Source organism: Doryrhamphus excisus, chromosome 20, assembly GCF_030265055.1.
Source record: "Doryrhamphus excisus isolate RoL2022-K1 chromosome 20, RoL_Dexc_1.0, whole genome shotgun sequence".
NCBI lineage: Eukaryota > Metazoa > Chordata > Actinopteri > Syngnathiformes > Syngnathidae > Doryrhamphus > Doryrhamphus excisus.
Genome location: NC_080485.1, coordinates 14,323,057 through 14,344,976, shown reverse-complemented (window position 1 = coordinate 14,344,976; position 21,920 = coordinate 14,323,057). Strand labels below are relative to the sequence as shown.

At 42.2% G+C, this 21,920-nt stretch overlaps 1 protein-coding gene and 1 long non-coding RNA gene across 2 annotated transcripts; one reads left to right on the top strand and one right to left on the bottom strand.

Moving 5' to 3' along the window:
- The first annotated feature begins 555 nt into the window (after positions 1-555).
- pgbd5 (piggyBac transposable element derived 5) lies at positions 556-20,015 on the top strand. Its single transcript, XM_058059001.1, has 7 exons — positions 556-1,102; positions 5,383-5,813; positions 10,911-11,045; positions 12,532-12,712; positions 14,465-14,662; positions 15,969-16,074; positions 16,156-20,015. The coding sequence occupies exons 1-7, from the start codon at positions 718-720 to the stop codon at positions 16,349-16,351; spliced, it is 1,632 nt and encodes a 543-aa protein (XP_057914984.1). The 5' UTR covers positions 556-717; the 3' UTR covers positions 16,352-20,015.
- Positions 2,090-16,259, bottom strand: LOC131108173 (uncharacterized). Its single transcript, XR_009120421.1, has 4 exons — positions 16,127-16,259; positions 15,953-16,047; positions 10,899-10,957; positions 2,090-2,872 (listed from the first exon to the last, which is right to left on the bottom strand). It is a non-coding gene; the product is annotated as an uncharacterized LOC131108173 (long non-coding RNA).
- Positions 20,016-21,920: the final 1,905 nt, after the last annotated feature.

The following is a 21,920-nucleotide window of genomic DNA, read 5'->3' as shown; positions in this document are numbered from 1 at the left end:
ATTGGTATAGATCTGTAAGAGCATGCCTGGCTACAAAATATCGTAACTTTTTTTTTTAATGACATGTTACGGTAACAATATTTTAAAATATATTTTTTACCAATCTAACCATTGCATTTTGTTGCCTGTGTGTAGCCACCAGGAAGTACATTTTTATTACAGGCTACAATAAAGCATGTCCCATATGAATGAAATTAAATTAAATTAAATCCCAGCCTCTTTTACGTGATTTTATATAAGGGGATAAATCTTAACAGGGCAGGGCAGGGCTGCCAGGCGATGCAGCAGTGGCAACCACTCCAGCTCCCACCAGAATGTTGGCTTTATAGTGCTACCTTCAACAAAACCGGGAAATCGAAGTACACTGTTAAGAGATCGATTTGGAAAATCGATTATTCAAGACTTTATAGAGGGATTTTTGTGTGAGCCTGGTTACCAGGAGTAGATCTCTTACTATAGTTTCATAATTATTGGGCTAAATGACTTGTCAGTGGTGTGTTTTCTATTTCCGAGTTTACATGAATGCACCATTAGACCGTGATCAGCAGGGGGCGGAAATATTTCAGAATCCTTTCGGCAAGACCCTTAGCCAGGTGCTCCGAATCCATCCGAGTGGAAGGTGTTGCCTTCTTACGAGATCGTGACTACTTCCGCGGAGAAGGAGGAGGAGGAGGAGGGAGGGAGGGAGGATTCACCATCACCAACGCAGAGAGAGAGATGGCGGAGTGCGGCCGGAAGGCGCTGTCCCTCCTGGAGGCGGCCCGCTCCCGCTACGAGAGCCTGCAGATATCCGACGATGTGTTCGGTGAGTCCGGCGATGACAGCAGCGACAACCCGTTCTACAGCACCTCCGGAGACTCGGACTCGGATAACTACATAGCGGAGGTCGGTGAGGAGGAACAGCAGCAGCAGCACCACCACCATCATCATCATCATCACCATCACCACCAGAGACGAGGCGACAGAGAGAGCTCGCATGGCGGGGGAGCAGGAGGCGGCAGCCCGGGTCCGCCGGGCTCTCTGTCCCGGAGCCAAGCAGAGGAGGAGGGCTGGACGGAGACCCTACAGGATGTCACGGTGCCGCCGTATAAAGGCTCTTACGGTGAGGCGTGATAAAGAAGGTCGCTTGTCACTCACGCCGTTATCACGTTTTATGGTGACCATACTGCACAGCACACAATGGCTGATATAGCTCATTTTACATTTCGCCTGTGTGTGTGTGTGTGTGTGTGTGTGTAGCAGGATGACACTGCAGCCTTAATTGTTGCATGCCTGCGTGTCTAAGATTGGTTGGTTTAATTGAGAGAAACTGCATGATGTTTACTAATCGCAATATTATAAACGCTTGCACCGGCTAATGGCATCCCATTCAAGACCTCCATCAAAAATCATGTCATTTAAGCAACATGTTTACTGCTGTAGTCTGCAGCACATATTATAAGGAGATCCCATTTGGAGCAAAAATAATGGAATCCAACGTCTCTCGGTATGATGCGGTGCGGCTCTACACTACCACTGATCGTGATAGATAGTGTGTTTGTAACAAATATATATGTGATTTCATGTCTTCATATATCATATCTAGCTATTCATATTTTTTTTACATAACTTTATACAAATAACATTTTGAATAGGGCTGCACGGTGGTGGAGTGGTTAACACACAGACAAGGGTTCAATTCCACCCTTGGCCATCTCTGTGTGGAGTTTGCATGTTCTCCCCGTGCATGCGTGGGTTTCCTCCCACGTTCTAAAAACATGCTAGGTTAATTAGCGACTCCAAATTGTCCATAGGTATGAATGTGAGTGTGAATGGTTGTTTGTCTATATGTGCACTGTGATTGGCTGCCTCTCACCCCGAAGACAGCTGAGATAGGCTCCAGCATAAACAACACAAAAATGGTTGTTTTACATGACAATAACTATTTATTTACTAATATAACACAATTAACTGTTTACAAATTTCAAATTTGGAACTGAGACACGGGTTCAATTCCACCCTCGGCCATCTCTGTGTGGAGTTTGCATGTTCTCCCCGTGCATGTGTGGGTTTTCTCCGGGTACTCCGGTTTCCTCCCACATTCCAAAAACATGCTAGGTTAATTAGCGACTCCAAATTGTCCATAGGTATGAATGTGAGTGTGAATGGTTGTTTGTCTATATGTGCCCTGTGATTGGCTGGCCACCAGTCCAGGGTGTACCCCGCCTCTCGCCCCGAAGACAGCTGGGATAGGCTCCAGCACCCCTCGCGACCCTTGTGAGGATAAGCGGTAGAAAATGAATGAATAATGTAGCTGTTGTTTACCAACTTTTTGCTAGCTGGAGCTGCTACACGCCTCGGATGAGACGGTGTCATTAATTTCATGAAACAAGACCCTGGAGTTAATTTGTCGCTAGTCGCTTCTTTGAAATACAATCTAGAGGGCCTGAATACCTGATAAATATACCGACACGGATCCCTCCTGCTACATTTTCTTATTCCCTGGCAGACCAGGTGAGTGTGAGGTGTGTTCAGAAGCAGAGTTATGATGCCAGTTGCAATGACAAGCGCCTTTTACGCAGTCTTGCCCCGTTTTCCGTGGATCCTGCAGTTGTAAATCACACAAAGCCGAGTAGGAAGTTGCATCGATGAGTGACTCCGGGATGTTTTGCATCCTGCTCCTGTTTGACTCTTAGAGAAGCAGCAGGTGTGTGTTCAGTGTTTGCACAACTGCTGTGGGTGCGGTCGGACGGACGGACAAACCTCGAGCGGACAAAAGAATGGTGTTGTCCTCTGAATATTTTCCCCATTTGCCTGGTTGGGTTTTTCCTCAGCTGGCGTTGACGTGACAGCTCCACAGCACGGGAGGCTGGTGTGCTACATAAATTATCATCTGCAAAGGGAGAAAAAAATAGCAAAGAATCAACTCAGCTTCGCTCAAAAGATTCCGGCTGGTTTGTTGGACCTGCTGCTGCTTGGCTGGGGATCAGCACTTTTTTAAAAAGCGTGTTATCTTCATCTCGGGGCTTGCGGGGGTGATGGAGGACTGTGCTAAGATTATAAGATGATGTAACTGCTTAATGGTGGTGATGTAGGGATTTAAAACACCGATTATTCATTCAGTCAGATTACTAGTAGTCTCTACATCCTGGATTTTATCTGTCGTCTATGTATTACGTGGCCTCATAGAGACGTTCAACTATATTGAATATAGGTGGCTTAAAATGATGAGTTTGGGCAAAATAATAATAATAATAATAAATGTTCATTCATTCATTCATTTTCTACCGCTTATCGGGGTACACCCTGGACTGGTGTCCAGTCAATCACAGGGCACATATAGACAAACAACCATTCACACTCACATTCATACCTATGGACAATTTGGAGTCGCCAATTAACCTAGCATGTTTTTGGAATGTGGGGGGAAACCGGAGTATAGCATAGAAAGCATAGAAAAGTTATCTGCAATACGTACAGTTTTTACCACTATTAGAGCCCTCTAGACAAACACTAACACCCCTATAGTCAGCTTTACACTCGCATTACATGAAAACTTGCACATTAGCATTAGGAATGCCGAATACTAACATTACTGAGTACTACATATTTATTTTTCAATAGTCACAAAACGATGATCATTCATTCATTCTAGCCTATCCCAGCTGTCTTCGGGCGTGAGGCGGGGTACACCCTGGACTGGTGGCCAGCCAATCACAGGGCACATATAGACAAACAACCATTCACACTCACATTCATACCTATGGACAATTTAGGGATTCGCTAATTAACCTAGCATGTTTTTGGAATGTGGGAGGAAACCGGAGTAACCGGAGAACATGCAAACTCCACACAGAGATGGCCGAGGGTGGGATTGAACCCTGGTCTCCTAGCGTTGAGGTCTGTGCGCTAACCACTCGACCACCGTGCATTTAACATGTTCATTATTGTGGTGGTAGATTTTGCATATTGCATATTTTTTCAAAACTGGAAGTACAGGATTCACGATACTGATAATTATCCACATCTTTTCACGATTAAAACATGACCTTAAAACATGTTAAATGTCAGGACCATAGTAAACTACTATCACGTATCCCACTGGACATCCTCCAATTGTGCAGCATGGTCAGGTTTAGGAGACCATAAAGATTATGGGGAATTAATATTAATGTGCTGGGCCGCTACCTTAAACTTTGCTTGAGAGTCACCGTCTTCAATAAAGTACTCTGTCTGAGATGTACAAGAATAAATATCAAGAATAAATAACAAGAATAAATCCACGGAGGAAAAAAAAAATGCACATTTGCTCAGGAGGACATGGCTAACTTAATCATCCTCCTCTGCTGGAGCTCTTGGCTCTCTCCTGCCTGGAGAAGGACGTGAGTCACTTCCCCAGGAGTGTCTCCTTTTTTTTGGCTGGATTCTTACTTCCAGCTTTTGAGGTCTAATGAAATGCAAATGAGAAGATTCGGGCGCGCCACGGGCTGAGTGGGCTGAGCGTCATTCTCCACGCTCGATGCCCGTCTGCTCCTCTCAGCTTCCATGTGTTATCTTTAAATTCAGCAGTTGCATGAGTTTGTTAGCTGCATCTATAGGAAGATGGGTGTGTGTGGAGAGATAACGGTTGACATGGTTGACACATCATGAAGAAATGTGGAATACGTCAGCGTTTTGAAAAAGAGAGGAATAGCTCATCTCTGCAGTTTGAGGAAGGGACTTTTGGATTTGATGCACAAGCAAGATCCTCTTTTGGAAGGAACTTGCTCAGAGATGAAGAACCAGCAGGTAGTTATTGTAGATCAGGGGTGGGCAAACTTTTTGAGTCGCGGGCCGCATTGATTTAACAAAATTTAATTTGAACAAAATTACCCGTAACAGTCCACCTGGAATTATTGTATCTGTAAAAGTGTCATACAATCTGCTATATGTGCACTTTGACATAATTTATTTGATGTAAAGTGCATTATAAATTAACTGTCCTTGGGTCCTCTTGTTATTGTTCTTCTTCTTATTATTATTATTATTATTATTATGTGCTTGTGTCCCTTCATTCAGGTGCACTTTGTAAAAAACAGACCACATCAAATAACCAAATTGACAAAACAGCTACTTCAACCATCAAAAGGTCGACTCAAGCCAGGTTGTATGTTGAGTTTAAATGAAATACTTTGGAAAGAACGGGCGGGCCGCATTCAAACACTTGGCGGGCCGGATGTGGCCCCCGGGCCGTAGTTTGCCCACCCCTGTTGTAGATGAATGGACAAAAAAACGTCCCACAGAGAACATCTTCCCAGGATCCTGTTCTGGTGTCACAAAGCAGAACCTCATGCCGAGCAATTTCATGCTATAAAACAAGAATTATCAGAGTCTAAAACCGGTCCACCTTATGTCCTAACCCAGGTCCAGCCCAGAAGATGCCAGGCACGGCCACCGCCTTGGATTTCTTCCAGCTCTTTGTCCCTGACAACTGCATCCAAAACATGGTCACCCAGACCAACATGTACGCCAAGAAGTTCCAAGAACGCTTCGGTTCAGACGATGGCTGGCGTCCCGTCACGGCCCAAGAGATGAAGGCCTTCCTGGGCTTCGTCACCTCCACCAGTGTGCACCACTGCGAGTCGGTGCTCAGCATCTGGAGCTCGGGCTTCTTCAGCAACCGCAGCATCGCCCTGAAGATGAGCCAGGCGCGCTTCGAGAAGATTCTGAAGTATTTCCACATCGTGGCCTTCAGGCCATCGCAGGGGAGCAACCAAGGTCTGTACAAGATCCAGCCCTTTCTGGACTCGCTGCAGCAGTCGTTCAACTGTACATTCCGACCTTCACAGACCCAGGTGGGTACGCTGGAAAAATTACAGTAATTGTCACTTATAACCAAATATGGTTGACATAATAGAAAATAACACATACAATACCGCTCAAAAGTTTGGGATCACTTGGAAATTTTTTGGTCCAGTCTGAGATCTGGCTTTTTCTTGGCAGTCCTGCTATGAAGTCCAGCATCCTGAAGTCGCCGCTTCACTGTTGATACTGACACTGGTGTTTGACGGCTACTATTTAGTGCAGCTGCCAGGTGACGACCTTAAACTACACACTCTCAGATATTTGTGCAGCGTTTTTTTGTCCTTGTTAGACGCAGTTTGTGCCGCTCTCTGAAGGGAGTAGTTAACAGCATGGTAAGAGATTTTAGTTTTTAGATGGCTTTTCTAATAATCTATTAGCCTTATAAAATGATGAACTTGGATTAGCAGCCATACCAGGAGATTGATGCAGAGGACTGACAGTTGCTGATAGTAGGCCTCTATGCAAAAATGTACATCCTTCTTTGAAAATCAACCGATTCACTTGAATTGTTTGTGAAATGGCTAAAAATGTTTGTGAAATGCACAAAAATGTGTTTTTCTTTGGTAAACAAAGCTGCCAGGTGACGACCTGTGAGGCGTCTTTATCTTAACCTACACACTCTCAGATATTTGTCTTCTTGCACACTTGTGCATCGTTTTTGTGTCCTTGTTAGACCCAGTGTGTGCCGCTCTCTGAAGGGAGTAGTTAACAGCATGGTAAGAGGTTTTAGTTTTAGTTTTTAGATGGCTTTTCTAATAATGTATTAGCCTTATAAAATGATGAACTTGGATTAGCAGCCATACCAGGAGATTGATGCAGAGGACTGACAGTTGTTGATAGTAGGCCTCTATGCAAAAATGTACATCCTTCTTTGAAAATCATCTGATTCATTTTAATTGTTTGTGAAATGGATAAAAAATGTTTGTGAAATGGAAGAAATTGTTTGTGAAATGCACAAAAATGTGTTTTTCTTTGGTAAACAAAGCTGCCAGGTGACGACCTGTGAGGCGTCTTTATCTTAACCTACACACTCTCAGATATTTGTCTTCTTGCATAGTCGTGCAGCGTTTTTGTGTCCTTGTTAGACCCAGTTTGTGCCGCTCTCTGAAGGGGGTAGTTAACAGCATGGTAAGAGATTTTAGTTTTAGATTTTTAGATGGCTTTTCTAATAATCTATTAGCCTTATAAAATGATGAACTTGGATTAGCAGCCATACCAGGAGATTGATGCAGAGGACTGACAGTTGTTGATAGTAGGCCTCTATGCAAAAATGTACATCCTTCTTTGAAAATCATCTGATTCATTTGAATTGTTTGTGAAATGGATAAAAAATGTTTGTGAAATGGAAAAAATTGTTTGTTAAATGCACAAAAATGTGTTTTTCTTTGGTAAACAAAGCTGCCAGGTGACGACCTGTGAGGCGTATTTGTCTTAAACTACACACTCTCAGATATTTGTCTTCTTGCATAGTCGTGCAGCGTTTTTGTGTCCTTGTTAGACCCAGTTTGTGCCGCTCTCTGAAGGGAGTAGTTAACAGCATGGTAAGAGATTTTAGTTTTAGTTTTTAGATTTTTAGATGGCGTCTGTAATAATCTATTAGCCTTATAAAATGATGAACTTGGATTAGCAGCCATACCAGGAGATTGATGCAGAGGACTGACAGTTGTTGATAGTAGGCCTCTATGCAAAAATGTACATCCTTCTTTGAAAATCATCTGATTCATTTTAATTGTTTGGGAAATGGAAAAAATTGTTAGTGAAATGCATGAAAATGTGTTTTTCTTTGGTAAACAAAGAAATTTGCAAGCGATCCCAAACTTTTGAGCGGTACTGTAAATAAGTTTACGTGGACTCACACTATGACGGAATACTTGGTGGTTGTTGTTTCATCAATATAATATTCCTCGAGTCAATAAGGGACAGGGAGAACCGGCAGGAGCAGGGAGTCAGACAGACACACAGGAAGGAAGTTGGTAACAAAGTCCAAAGTTGGTAACACAAAATTAGAGTAGTTCATGAGGAATGAACCTACCTAATCCCTTACCACTACTTATTAGTTCCTCAATAACTACAGTATTCTGTGTACCTTTCCGTAAAGTGAGACCGCTAGGTTTTTCATAACTGAATCATCTACAAGTGTGTGAGATAAGGCTCCAAGCTTTTCATCCAGCACGTTTAGCAGATTCATTTTACATTTACATAATAGCTAAGAAAATGGAATTACTTCAACGCGATAACGTCGAGAAATGTGTTCTTGATTGAGGTCAAACAGAGTGATTCCCGCAAGAACCCCCGTCTGCACATCACGGACTTGACATCCGCCTTGTGCTCACTTATGCGTAAGCTCTACATGAGGGAAAGTGGGGCAGCAGACCACACGACTTTCACTTTCTATTTGGGACAACCAACCTATTTTTTTTTTTTCCACCAAGAGCAATGAAAGGCTAGGAATGAACATTGCCACAAATCATTGGAATTGGACCCTAAAAAAAGCACGCCCTAGTGCAGGGGTGGGCAAACTTTTTGACTCGCGGGCCGCATTGATTTAACAAAACGGGGGGGGGGCAGACTATATATTTTATACGTAACAGTCCACCTGGTATTATTGTATCTGTAAAAGTGTCATGCAATCTGCTATTATTATTTATTATTTTATATTTATATTTAAATATTTTATATTTAAATATTTTATTTAAATATTTTATATTTAAATATTTTTAAATGTATTATTATTATTATTATCATTATGCTTGAGTCCCTTTTTTCAGGAGCACTTTGTAAACAACAGACCACATCAAATAACAAAATTGATAAAACCATCAAAAGGTTGGCTCAAGCCATGATGCCAGGTTGTATGTTGAGTTTAAATGAAATACTTTGGAAAGAACGGACGGGCCGTATTCAAACACTTGGCGGGCCGCATGTGGCCCCCGGGCCGTAGTTTGCCCACCCCTGCCCTAGTGAGTAATGATCATAAAAAATGCTTCTGGGTTGGTGCACCTGCTCTGTCTAATAATAAAATCCAATCCAAGCATTTTTGCAAAACATTGTAATGTTGGAGCTGGAAAGACAACATGAACGGTAAAGTCCATTATTATATCCATACGTGCATACACCTGTCATACAGCATTTACGCATGTGTGTCATGAGAACGGAATTATGTGTATCTAGGCCAGCTTATTTTATCTGTTAGACGTCCATGCCAGAGAGCGCTGATCATCTGTCCAAAAAAAAAAAAATCTCCCTTTTTCCAAATGCAGCTAGCAGTTCTGTTGAATGTGCTTCATTTGTTACTTGATTAAAATACACTCAACCTCCACAATCTCGTAAGAATCAATACAGGAGCTGTTAAGGCTAATAAGTACAGGGCCTAGTATGGATTTTATTATCAGATGCAGTTGTATCTAATGCCGTGCCTGCTGAGTGTCTTGTTTCGCCAATGATTAGACTGGTAGCAAAATGTATTATAATAATTAGGGGCGACTAACGCCAGGCGCAGCCAAGGGCAGCTGTTTGGGGGCTTGTGTCAATGTGAGCGAGGTTGTCATTCATACCAGCAAGTCATAAAGTTTGCCCAAAATTGTTATAGTTAGGGATGTCCAATATTGGATTTTTTGCCGATATACCGATATCAGCTGATACCGATATGTGTAATGTCGATACATGACATACTATGTCCTATGGTGGAATTAACACACATGTGTTGTCATCAGTTTTGATGGTCGGGAAAAAAAAAATCAGATACCGATATCGCATTTTTATGCTGATATCGAGCCGATTATTATCGGGACATCCCTAGTTAACGTAGATTCATTCATTCATTTTCTACCTCATGAGGGTCGCGGGCATGCTGGAGCCTATCCCAGCTGTCTTCGGGCGAGAGGCGGAGTACACCCTGGACTGGTGGCCAGCCAATCACAGGGCACATATAGACAAACAACCATTCACACTCACATTCATGCCTATGGACAATTTGGAGTCGCCGATTAGCCTAGCATGTTTTTGGAATGTGGGAGGAAAACCCACACATGCACGGGGAGAACATGCAAACTCAGGGTGGAGTCGAACTTGGGTCTCCGAGCTCTGTGGTCTGCGTGCTAACCACTCGACCACCGAGCAGTCTAGTTATAGTAGATTTCTATCTAAATCCAGTATAAATACGTTTGAGGCTGCACGGCGGTCGAGTGGTTAGCGCGCAGACCTCACAGCTAGGAGACCCGAGTTCAATTCCACCACTGTGTGGAGTTTGCATGTTCTCCCCGTGCATGCGTGGGTTTTCTCCGGGTACTCCGGTTTCCTCCCACATTCCAAAAAACATGCTAGTTTAATCGGCGACTCCAAATTGTCCATAGGTATGAATGTGAGTGTGAATGGTTGTTTGTCTATATGTGCCCTGTGATTGGCTTTGCCACCAGTCCAGGGTGTACCCCGCCTCTTGCCCGAAGACAGCTGGGATAGGCTCCAGCACCCCCTTGTGAGGATAAGCGGTAGAAAATGAATGAATTACGTTTGACAGCCCTAATTGTCATGCGACAAAGACCAGATCACTTAGAGAGATTTCCATGTGTCTGCTTATATTTGACTGGGAAATATTGCTGGTTATGTTTTTAAATGTAATCAAATCTTGCTGGGTGGGCGGGGCGGTGGGTGTAAGCACATACAAATATGTTAGTGGTGGCAAGCATTTAGGTCCCTTCTATAGTTTTAACGTACATTGTTGCTACTACAGTCTCGGTACCACTCTCTCAGTATCTTTTGTTCCCATCGGTGTTACTGGTTGCGGCTTTAACAGCCTTAACACATTTTTTAATAAAAATAACACAATGTAAGAACAAACAGGAGGCGGAGAAGGAATTACATAACGGTCCGTTTTCATACAATACACTGCACAGCTCCAAAAGTCTACTATTGCTTAGGGGAAAAAAAAAACTTGAAGTATTGACACACGAGCTTTAAAATGATTGTGGTGTGTCATAAATCCCCAAATATGAGCATAACAGGATATAATAACAACGATAATAAAAATGTAAGATAATTGTGCACAGATTCTCACCCCAAAAAAATGTGATTCTAACCTTATTTTGAAGGTTCTCCATGAACCCTTGATAGACGAGGACCCGATCTTCATCACCACCTGCACGGAACGAGAGCAGAGGAAGAGGAAGAAGAGGAAGTTCAGTCTTTGGGTTCGACAGTGTACCTCCACCGGCTTCATCTGCCAGGTAGCGATGAGCGTGGATCAAAAGTTATGGAACACTCAAACACGCATTTTTATTATTAGTTGACAGTTACTGGAAAAGGGGCGGCACGGCGGCTGAGTGGTTAGCGTGCAGACCTCACAGCTAGGAGACCAGGGTTCAATTCCACCCTCGGCCATCTCTGTGTGGAGTTTGCATGCGTGGGTTTTCTCCGGGTACTCCGGTTTCCTCCCAGTTTAAGTCGTAGAATTGGGTGCAGTTCAAAAGGGGCATCACACTCCACAGTCTCCACTTTAGTGCGGCGGCCATTTTTTTGTTGCTGCCCTCAGTCTCCTGTCGGATAAAGACTGTTGTTAGCATGTTTTCTCCGGCCATGCATGCGTGGGTTTTGTCCGGGTACTTTTTTTTTGTCATGTTTTGTTTTGTTTGTTTCGAGTGGTTAGCGCGCAGACCTCACAGCTAGGAGGACCAGGGTTCGACTCCACCCTCGGTCATCTCTGTGTGGAGTTTGCATGTTCTCCCCGTGCATGTGTGGGTTTTTTCCGGGTACTCCGGTTTCCTTCCACATTCCAAAACATGCTAGGATAATTGGCGACTCCAAATTATCCATAGGTATGAATGTGAGTGTGAATGGTTGTTTGTCTATATGTGCCCTGTGATTGGCTGGCGACCAGTCCAGGGTGTACCCTGCCTCTCGCCCGAAGACAACTGGGATAGGCTCCAGCAACCCCCGCGACCCTCGTGAGGAAAAGCGGTAGAAAATGAATGAATGAATGAATGAGTTACTGGAAAAGGGGCGGCACGGCGGTCGAGTGGTTAGCGTGCAGACCTCACAGCTAGGAGACCAAGGTTCAATTCCACCCTTGGTCATCTCTGTGTGGAGTTTGCATGTTCTCCCCGTGCATGCGTGGGTTTTCTCCGGGTACTCCGGTTTCCTCCCACATTCCAAAAACATGCTAGGTTAATTGGCGACTCCAAATTATCCATAGGTATGAATGTGAGTGTGAATGGTTGTTTGTCTATATGTGCCCTGTGATTGGCTGGCGACCAGTCCAGGGTGTACCCCGCCTCTCGCCCGAAGACAGCTGGGATAGGCTCCAGCAACCCCCGCGACCCTCGTGAGGAAAAGCGGTAGAAAATAAATAAATGAATGAGTTACTGGAAAATAGAATACTAACAAAATAGCATTGCGGCGTTCCTACTAATGTGTTGCAATCATCATCACACCCGTTCAACAAACACACATGATGGGCATTTTACCAGTCAGACTGATGAGTATCTGCTCTGAACTGTGTTGACATCCAGAAAGAAAGAAATAAGATGAGTTAATGGAGCGAATCAATGAGATTCCATTAGCCACCACACACACACACACACAAGGTCCACTTAGTGGGATAGCCACAGGCAAGCTACATGTTGGCTCATCAGTCTAATGCATTGCGTGTCGGCAACCAAACGCAGATCTTTGTGATATAAGAAGATTCTGTCTCCCCCCCCCCGCCCGCTGCAGCTCTCCGTGCATCTGAAGGAGGGCCAAGGTGGAGACGCTTTGGCCGCCCTGAAGAACAAACCTCAGCTGCACAGTCTGGTGGCCAAGCAGCTGTGCCAGAACATCTCTGGAAAGAACACCATCGTCTTCACGGGACCGTCAATCACCAGCCTCGGACTCTTCGCCGAATTTAGCAAGCAAGGTCAGCCCACACTTGAATTAAGTACAAAATAATTGCACCACATGAATATATGAGGCTATCCAAATAAATGCTGTGTATATATTGTTAATTACAAAATGGATGCTGAGGGCATTACAGTAAACCTCGGATATATCGGACTCGGATATATCGGAAATTCGCTCACAACGGACAGATAAAAAAGAACCGATTTTTCTGTAATGCATTTCCAATAAAAATTCATTGCATATATCGGATTTTTTATAACGGATTTCGCCTATTTCGGACAAAATCTCCAGTCCCGTTCCAATGCATTTCCATTAAATTTCCCTCGCATATATCGGATGGCCGCATCGTGGCGCTCCGATTCGCCGAATCGTGACGGGCTGCTATGCGACGTCATTTGCAGCGTTGCCTGCGCGTCCAGGTACATTGGAAACATAGTCAAGGAAGTGCCTTTTTATAACGGATAAAATCCGATTTACGCATATACCGGATATAAATCCGATATATGCGTAAAACGGACATTTTCCGGTATACGCATATAACGGATTTCGCTTATATCGGACAAAACCGGTGGGAACAATTGAATCCGATATATCCGAGGTTTACTGTACAATATTTTTCATTGTATCTTCTGTATGCTGATTTTGTGTGGAAATATGTGGTAATAACTATAAAAGCAAATTTTTACTTGATAAATGTACTGCAAAAAAGGTCAGTAAGGATAATTCATAATGCCGCCTACAGAGAACATACTAACTCCTTATTTCTAAAATGACAAATACTATCACAAATGACAGAACTAACGCGCTCGATCTGCTTCAGGCACAGTGGATCCATTGTGTGACCTAACTAGCTAAGATTTTTAACCTGCTTCAAGGAACGTGATTTCACTGGCTTAGAATTGATCCCGCATTCATAAACCACGACAGAACGTTTGCAAAAGCAAAATTTGTTCTCAATCAGAAATCACTCCACACTCTTTATTGCTCTCTGGTTCTACCATATCTTACTTATTGTGTGGAAACATGGGATAATAACTATAAAAAGCAATCTTTACTCGCTAAATGTACTGCAAAAAAGGTAGGTAAGGATAATTCATAATGCCGCCTACAGAGAACATACTAACTCCTTATTTCTAAAATCACAAATACTTCAACTTGCTGATATAGTTCATCTTCAAACAGCTAAAATAATGCATAAGGCTAAAAAATAACCAATTAGCTAAAAATGTCATCCAATACTTCTCTACAAGAGAGGAGAAATATGATCTCAAGGAAGAAGTACATTTGAAACACTTCTATGCTAGGACTACGTTAAAAAGCCATAGCATCCGATATATCCGAGGTTTACTGTATATATTGTTAATTACAAAATGGATGCCGAGGGCATTACATGAAAGAATTGTTTTATTTACAGAAAAAGCATGCATCTTTAAAATGACTTTTCTCCCCATCACAGCCAAACCATGTTTTATGAAATATAAATCCGATTTTAGATTTCATTTCCAGCATCGAAGAGCTTAGCGAGCACAAACAAAAACACACAATTGGTCCTGAGCCACAGCCTCACCAACAATAAAAGTCTGTAGATATGATCAATCCTTTGTCTGCCAAATTAGCAGAGGCAATCAGCCAAACAAAAACTCTTTTCTGTGCTCGCCAGGGTTGTTTGACACTTCTACTGTGGCTTTATCATGCTGGATTAACGAGCGGAGAGAAGATCTATAGATTGGAGAACGTACGCTTAAAATGACTGCGACACTTTGTTTAGATATCTACTGCTGTGGTCTGCTGAGCACCAGAAAGAGCGACTGCACGGGCCTGCCGCAAAGCATGCTGGTCTGCAGCTCCACGCCGGCGCAACGCGGCCAGTGGCGGGTGATGATGCAAGGCAGCATGTCGCTCATCAGCTGGTACAACAAGGGACACTTCAGGTTCCTCACAAACGCCTACTCTCCCACCAAACAAGGTAGATGCTGGACCCTGGCCTTTTCTTTTACTTTAACATTTTAGACACATCTCTTGTTGCTAGGCAGAATTTGTGCTGATGCCTCAACCCCAATTAATCATCTTTCTGGTGAATAAATGTTTATGTTTCTTAAATTAATTTTCATTCAATTATTGTTTGTTTTTTTAAAAGTCACACAGGAGTGTTGCAGCGGGTCCTGCAAAAAAATGTCTCATATCTTAGCCACGCCCACGAGGTTGTTGACAGAGGCAGTGGTGTCCAAAGTGCTGCCTGAGGAACATTTGCGGCCAGCGGCACATTTTAAAAGTATAATTTAACAAGAAAAATGCAAAAACTGCAGTAATTTTTTTTTTGATTGGGACCACCTCCGACTTCCGCAAGTGGGCGGAACTTGCAAAAACGTGCCGTATCCCCGGAACCTTACCCTGCTTGGTACCGTTGGAAAGCTCTTGCCCAAATTATAGAAAGCAGAGATTGGTTCAAAGTCAATAGGGTGTACCGTTCAGGAGTTATTTGCAAAAAACATCGTCTATTGAGATTGCATTGTTGGAAGACAAGCGAAATTTGTCCAAGTGTCACAGAGCCGGATTTTGGAAAAATTTCCCACAGAATCATGTTAGGAGCATGTTTCAGACCATTCCGAGTCAATTGGACCCTACATTTAATGTAAGTTTTTTGGATCTCAGTTATGGAATAGTTAGGGGGAGGTATGGGGGTGAGTAAGGTCATGATAGCTGGTATCAATTAGGGTTAGGGTTACGGATAGGGTTTGGGTATAGGGGTGAAGGAGGGTTTGATAGCTACTATCAAAATGAAATAACTCAAGAACCTTAAGTCCTGTTGACATAAAACCATAAGGGTTAAGTTGATACTAATTGCTTTTTGTCCTCGATCACGAAAAAATAGAAAAATCACAAAAAATCACAAAAAAGATTCATTCTTTCATTCATTTTCTAACACTTATCCTCATGAGGGTCGCTCGTGCTGGAGCCTATCCCAGCGGTACACCCTGGACTGGTGGCCAGCCAATCACAGGGCACATATAGACAAACAACCATTCACACTCACATTCATACCTATGGACAATTTGGAGTCGCCAATTAGCGACTAGCATGTTTTTGGAATGTGGGAGGAAACCGGAGTACCCGGAGAAAACCCACGCATGCACGGGAAGAACATGCAGACTCGGGTCTCCTAATTGTGAGGTCTGCGCACTAACCACTCGACCGCCGTGCAGCCAAGAAAAAGATTGACTTTTACTATTAGCAAGAATGGGAGACAATGACTCACTCTGTGTTTGCTGCAGGTTTGATCATCAAGAGGAAAAGCGGCGAGGTTCCGTGTCCTCTGGCGGTGGAGGCCTTTGCGGCGCACCTCAGCTACATCTGCAAATACGACGACAAGTTCAGCAAGTACGTACGACAAAACATCTCGTACGCGCCACACGCCTGAACACACACACACATAAGTATACGTTTGCTCTCGCTGGTCAGGTACTTCATCTTCCACAAGCCCAACAAGACGTGGCAGCAGGTGTTCTGGCTGAGCATCAGCATCGCCATCAACAACGCGTACATCCTCTACAAGATGTCCGACGCCTACGCCGTCAAGCGCTACAGCCGGGCGCAGTTTGGGGAGAGACTGGTCAAAGAGCTGCTGGACGTCGACGACTGCTCGCCCACGCCGTGAGAAGAAACGGCGGCGAGGGTGGCCTGGATGGATAGATGGATGGATGGTTGGTTGGTTGTCAGTCAGGAGCCAATACGCCCCCACACCCCCCCCCCCCCCCCCACACACACACACACATTCACACACCTCCTCACACATGTACAGACTGTATGTCACCATGCTGAAGCAGTGCCAACTCTTCCTCAGTTGTTGTATTGTAAATGATATTGTAAACACCACTTAGACAGTAGGAGGAGTCAACAGCGAGGGAGAATGATGATGATGATGAAGACGAAGAGGAGCATTTCGACCCCTTTAAATGTCCACAAGTTGACATGAGAACATAAAAAATGTTCCATTGTTTGCTACAAGCATCCCAAAGGAAGCTTATTATACTTTTACATGTGACAATGATTTTTCTTGCGTTACGTTAGAACCGGGGGTGTCCACACTGCGGCTCCATGGCTTCCTTCAAATCAGGCACCCATTCTCCTTTTTTTTGGTATTTGTTCACAAGGATGTGGGCAAACACTATAAAAAAAAGGTTTATTGACAACTTTTATTTGCAAAACCTTCCCGGTGGAGGTAATGTTGCTAGGTAACAAACTCCATAATCGCAAAAAAAAAAATCAACAAATCAAATCTTTTGCACTCAAATCTAACTGTGAATTAGCTGAGTGGGTATTATTTATTACAGGGGTGTCCAAAGTGCAGCCTGGGGACACGTACTAAGGATGTTATTAAAAAAAAAAAAAAAAGTAACAGCAATAATCTTGGAAAACTCGGTTGTAAAAAAACGTATGTTACGAGAATAAAGTCAAAATACAAGAAGAAAGTTGACATACTTTAAAAACAGCTGTAATTTCACAAGAATAAAGTCATGAGAAGAAAAAAAAAGTGAATTTTATGCGAATAAAGTCAGGATATGAGGAAAAGTAACATAATTCTACTAGCATTCAGTTAAAATATTAAAGAAAAATGTTTTTAAAGTCATAATGTTATGAAAAACTGAAATATTAGGTTGTGGAAAAAGTGGTAATATTACAGGAATACTGTCAAAATATTACAGGAATAAAGTCATAATATTACAAGAAGGTTGAAATACTTTAAAAACAGCAGTAATTTCACAAGAATAAATTAATGAAGGAAAAAAGTGAATTTTATTAGAAAAAACTCATATTAGGAAACGTAACGTAATTCTACTAGCATTCAGTTGAAATATTAAATTATTTTTTTTTAAGTCATAATATTACAATAAGGTTGAAATACTTTAAAAACAGCTGTAATTTCACAAGAATAAAGTAATGAAAGGAAAATGTGAATTTTATTACAAAAAACTCATTATATTAGGAAAAGTAACGTAATTCTACTAGCATTCAGTAGAAATATTAAATAATTTTTTTAAGTCATAATATTATGAAATATTAGGTTGTGGAAAAAAGTGGTAATAATACAGGAATACTGTCAAAATATTATGGGAATAAAGTCATAATATTACAAAAAGAAGGTTGAAATACTTGAAAACAGCTGTAATTCGACTAGCATTCAGTTGAAATATTAAAGAAAAAAAATGTTTTAAGTTATAATATTATGAAATATTAGGTTGTGGAAAAAGTGGTAATATTACAGGAATACTGTCAAAATATTACGGGAATAATGTGAGCATTACGAGAAGAAAATTCATCACAAAGCGGAGATGCAGGCTATTTATTCTTGAAATATACAGCATGTAACCTCCAATCATATCTACAGTACATGTGTGGCTTTATAAAGTTGCATCTTTTCATTTGTCATTATGTGACCCTCGCTGTTGAAACCTTGGACACCCCCCATTGCTTTATGAGAACGGGGGGAGATTGTGTAAATGTGCACTGACGATGGAATTAGGCCAAGCTAATAAGTGTCACCCTCGCTTTAGAGTTGATATCTTGTTTACAAATCACAGTTATGTGTATATCACGCAGACTCAAGATTGTCATTTTTAAATCTTATCACTAATCCAAAGCAATGTTGTCGTGTGTGTGTGTGTGTGTGTGCGCGTACTGCTAAATGTCACACATCCAAGTAGGATCTTCACTTCCTGTCACCTTCTAAATGTCAAACACAGCAGCGTATGCTATTCCTAAAGCCTCTATTTATGATTAAAGCAACGGTATGGAAGAATTTTCCTGTCAAATGACCATGACGGCTTGTTATAGGGAGATTTTTATCGCCATGGCAACACCAGATTACCTATTTTAGTGCTATTTATAAATATTAGAGGTGTTATGAGATTGGGTCTACGAGAAAAAAATGAGACGAGATTTTAACATTACTTTTAAGAAGAATACACGGCGGTCGAGTGGTTAGCACGCAGACCTCACAGCTAGGAGACCAGGGTTCAATTCCACCCTCGGCCATCTCTGTGTGGAGTTTGCATGTTCTCCCCGTGCACGCGTGGGTTTCCTCCGGGTACTCCGGTTTCCTCCCACATTCCAAAAACACGCTAGGTTAATTGACGACTCCAAATTGTCCATAGGTATGAATGTGAGTGTGAATGGTTGTTTGTCTATATGTGCCCTGTGATTGGTGTACCCCGCCTCTCGCCCGAAGACACCCCCCACGACCCTTGTGAGGAAAAAGCGGTAGAAAATGAATGAATGAATGAATATACTAATTCACTTTCGACTTCGGTACACCTCTTCTATGTGTACGCCAGCGGCCCCGCCTCCACCCACCGAGACAAAGCTGTTGTTCTGAGATTAATGAACCCTCTTCCTGCCTGTTTGGAGGCCAGAGACGAGGAAAACCGACACGTATGCAATATATGGATTGTGTCAGGCAGTTTTTTTTTCTGAATCAGTAATTTGTGACACCTCTAATAATTATGCTATATGACCAAAAAATAATAATTCAACAGAAGTACTAAAAAAAAAAAAAACATAAAATATTTTTTTTCCAACTATAAAATGTTTTAGCCCTTTTGTTGTGTTTTCTTAATCAAATTAACACCTCATACATCCCATCTTTTTTTAATAATCTGCAATATTTTTGTTGTGTTTTAGCCATGTAAGGAGCTCTGTAAGGAAAACAATAATAATAACAATAATAATCCACTGTGTGTAGTGCAAAGAAAAGGACAAAGAAAACGAATTTGGTGTCAGGACCGGAAGGACAAAGTCTTACAAACACTTAAGAGGCTTCCCGTTCAGCCATTTTAAAACAATTAACAAATAAATCACCCTAGCTGTGTGGTATGTGATGTGCAGTGTGTGTGAGTGTGTGTGTGTGTCTTCATTGTGTTGTGTATATCTGTGCAGTGCTTCACCAAACATCCAGAGTCGGTAAAGATTGTGTACTAATCAGCTCTGAACGTGTCAAGACAATAAATAAAGAGCGACCTCAGGGCTCCATGACGATAATTAACTGCACTCATCAGTAGTGACGCCATCGATAGCAAACTAACACGACATTATATACGGTACAGTAGGTGGACGTGCTTACAGTAGAGGATTACTGGGTGCTATCGGTTTCGAGTAGAATATACAAATTTTAGCAGCCGAGTCGAGGGTGCAAAATGTGGTAAAAGGTGGTATGAGACTAAGGATAGATGTGTGGGTGTGGGTGGGTGCTTATGCATGTATTGTTAACACTGGGTTGAGTCAAATGTGTACAATAACTGGACCAAATAAACTTGAGAAATGTGTGTGATGAGTTGTACGAGGCTCTAAGGTCACTGTGTCTTCTTTTTCTGGATGGAATTTAAACTAAAGCTGCACGGTGGTCGAGTGGTTAGCGTGCAGACCTCACAGCTAGGAGACCCGAGTTCAATCCCACCCTCGGTCATCTCTGTGTGGAGTTTGCATGCGTTTTCTCCACATGCTAGGCTAATTGGCGACTCCAAATTGTCCATAGGTATGAATGTGAGTGTGAATGGTTGTTTGACTATATGTGCCCTGTGATTGGCTGGCTGGCGACCAGTCCAGGGTGTACCCCGCCTCTCGCCCAAAGACAGGAAAAGCGGTACAAAATGAATGAATGAATGATATCTTGATATCAGTTAACATTCGTTTCAGTTAGAGTTAGACATAAATGACACTAACCAAGGTTCGAGTAGAAATAATACCTGGTTTAAGTCGTAGGAATGGGTGCAGTTCAAAAGGGGCATCACACTCCACAGTCTCCACTTTAGTGCGGCGTCCATTTTTTTGTTGCTGCCCTCAGTCTCCTGTCGGATAAAGACTGTTGTTAGCATGTTTTCTCCGACCGTGCATGCTAGGTTAATTGACAACTCCAAATTGTCCATAGGTATGAATGTGAGTGTGAATGGTTGTTTGTCTATATGTGCCCTGTGATTGGCTGGCTGGCGACCAGTCCAGGGTGTACCCCGCTGGGATAGGCTCCAGCACCCCCTGCGACCCTCGTGAGGATATGCGGTAGAAAATGAATGAATGAAAGAAAGAATTTAAACTAAATGACCTTACTCTTATATAAATACAGTATGGTTGTCGAGCCATGTAATGCACAATATGACCAGCAGATGGTAGCATATCCCAGCCCTCATTCACAACATGAGGGCACTCAGCAGCGCCTACAGTGGGGTCTACACTTCCCCAATTTCAAAATAAAGGTTATTATTTTTAAAAATAAAAAGGCGGGGGCAAGGTGATTTTGTTTTCATGGGGCCATGATGGCACCCCATGACTCCTAGACAAATGTTTAGGATTATCATCATCAAGTTAAAAATACATATACTGTTTATTTATTGTTGTTATTGGTTCCAGACCTGATTGTGTTAACATAAATGAGTAATAACTGGACTATTTCTGTAGTTAGAGCATAGAAAACCTGTTAGTGATGTTCCGAATACGGTTTTTTATCATTATTAGAGCCCTGTACACATAAAATAACACCCCTATAGTCACATTTACACTCTTATTATTCATCTTTTACACCTCGTACTTCGGTACGAGGTGCATTATTAAAAAAACAAACAAAAAAAACCTTAAACTGTATTATGGAAAGCAGGAAGTGAACAAATGTAACAGTTACTGATTGTAAAAGTACCAGATGGAGGGGTAGGATTTAATAAGCTTTGCTTCTGTGGAACTGTGAACTGATTTATGTGATGCATTCAATTGTAATCTAATGCATGTTCAAATTAAATTCAACCTTTACCATTACCATTACATTGCAAAATGTTACGCTGCAGGGACTTGAGATGGCCGCAAGCTAACCAGTTAGCTTCACATTTATTTCTTCTAAACTTAAAAAAAAAAAGTACCATTTGAAAACCGCGATATAGCGAGGGAGTGATCATCAAACTGTGATATTGCGAGGAACGACAGAAGTTATGATTGTGGTCGGTTCAAAAACACTACTGTCCTGGCTGCTAAACACTGTTGGGCGAAAAGCCGAGTTTCGCCAAGTTTTCAGTAAGACAAATAAGAGTAATCAATGAAATAATATTTAAAAAAAACACGATGTAGCGAGGGATCCTTTGGTGATTTTCTTAGAATTCCCATCCATCAAGGGGTGAGAAGTTCCCTTGCTATGCTATACAGTGCTTAGCTTATTGTTACACTTTTACGACAGTTGATATGACCCCTCT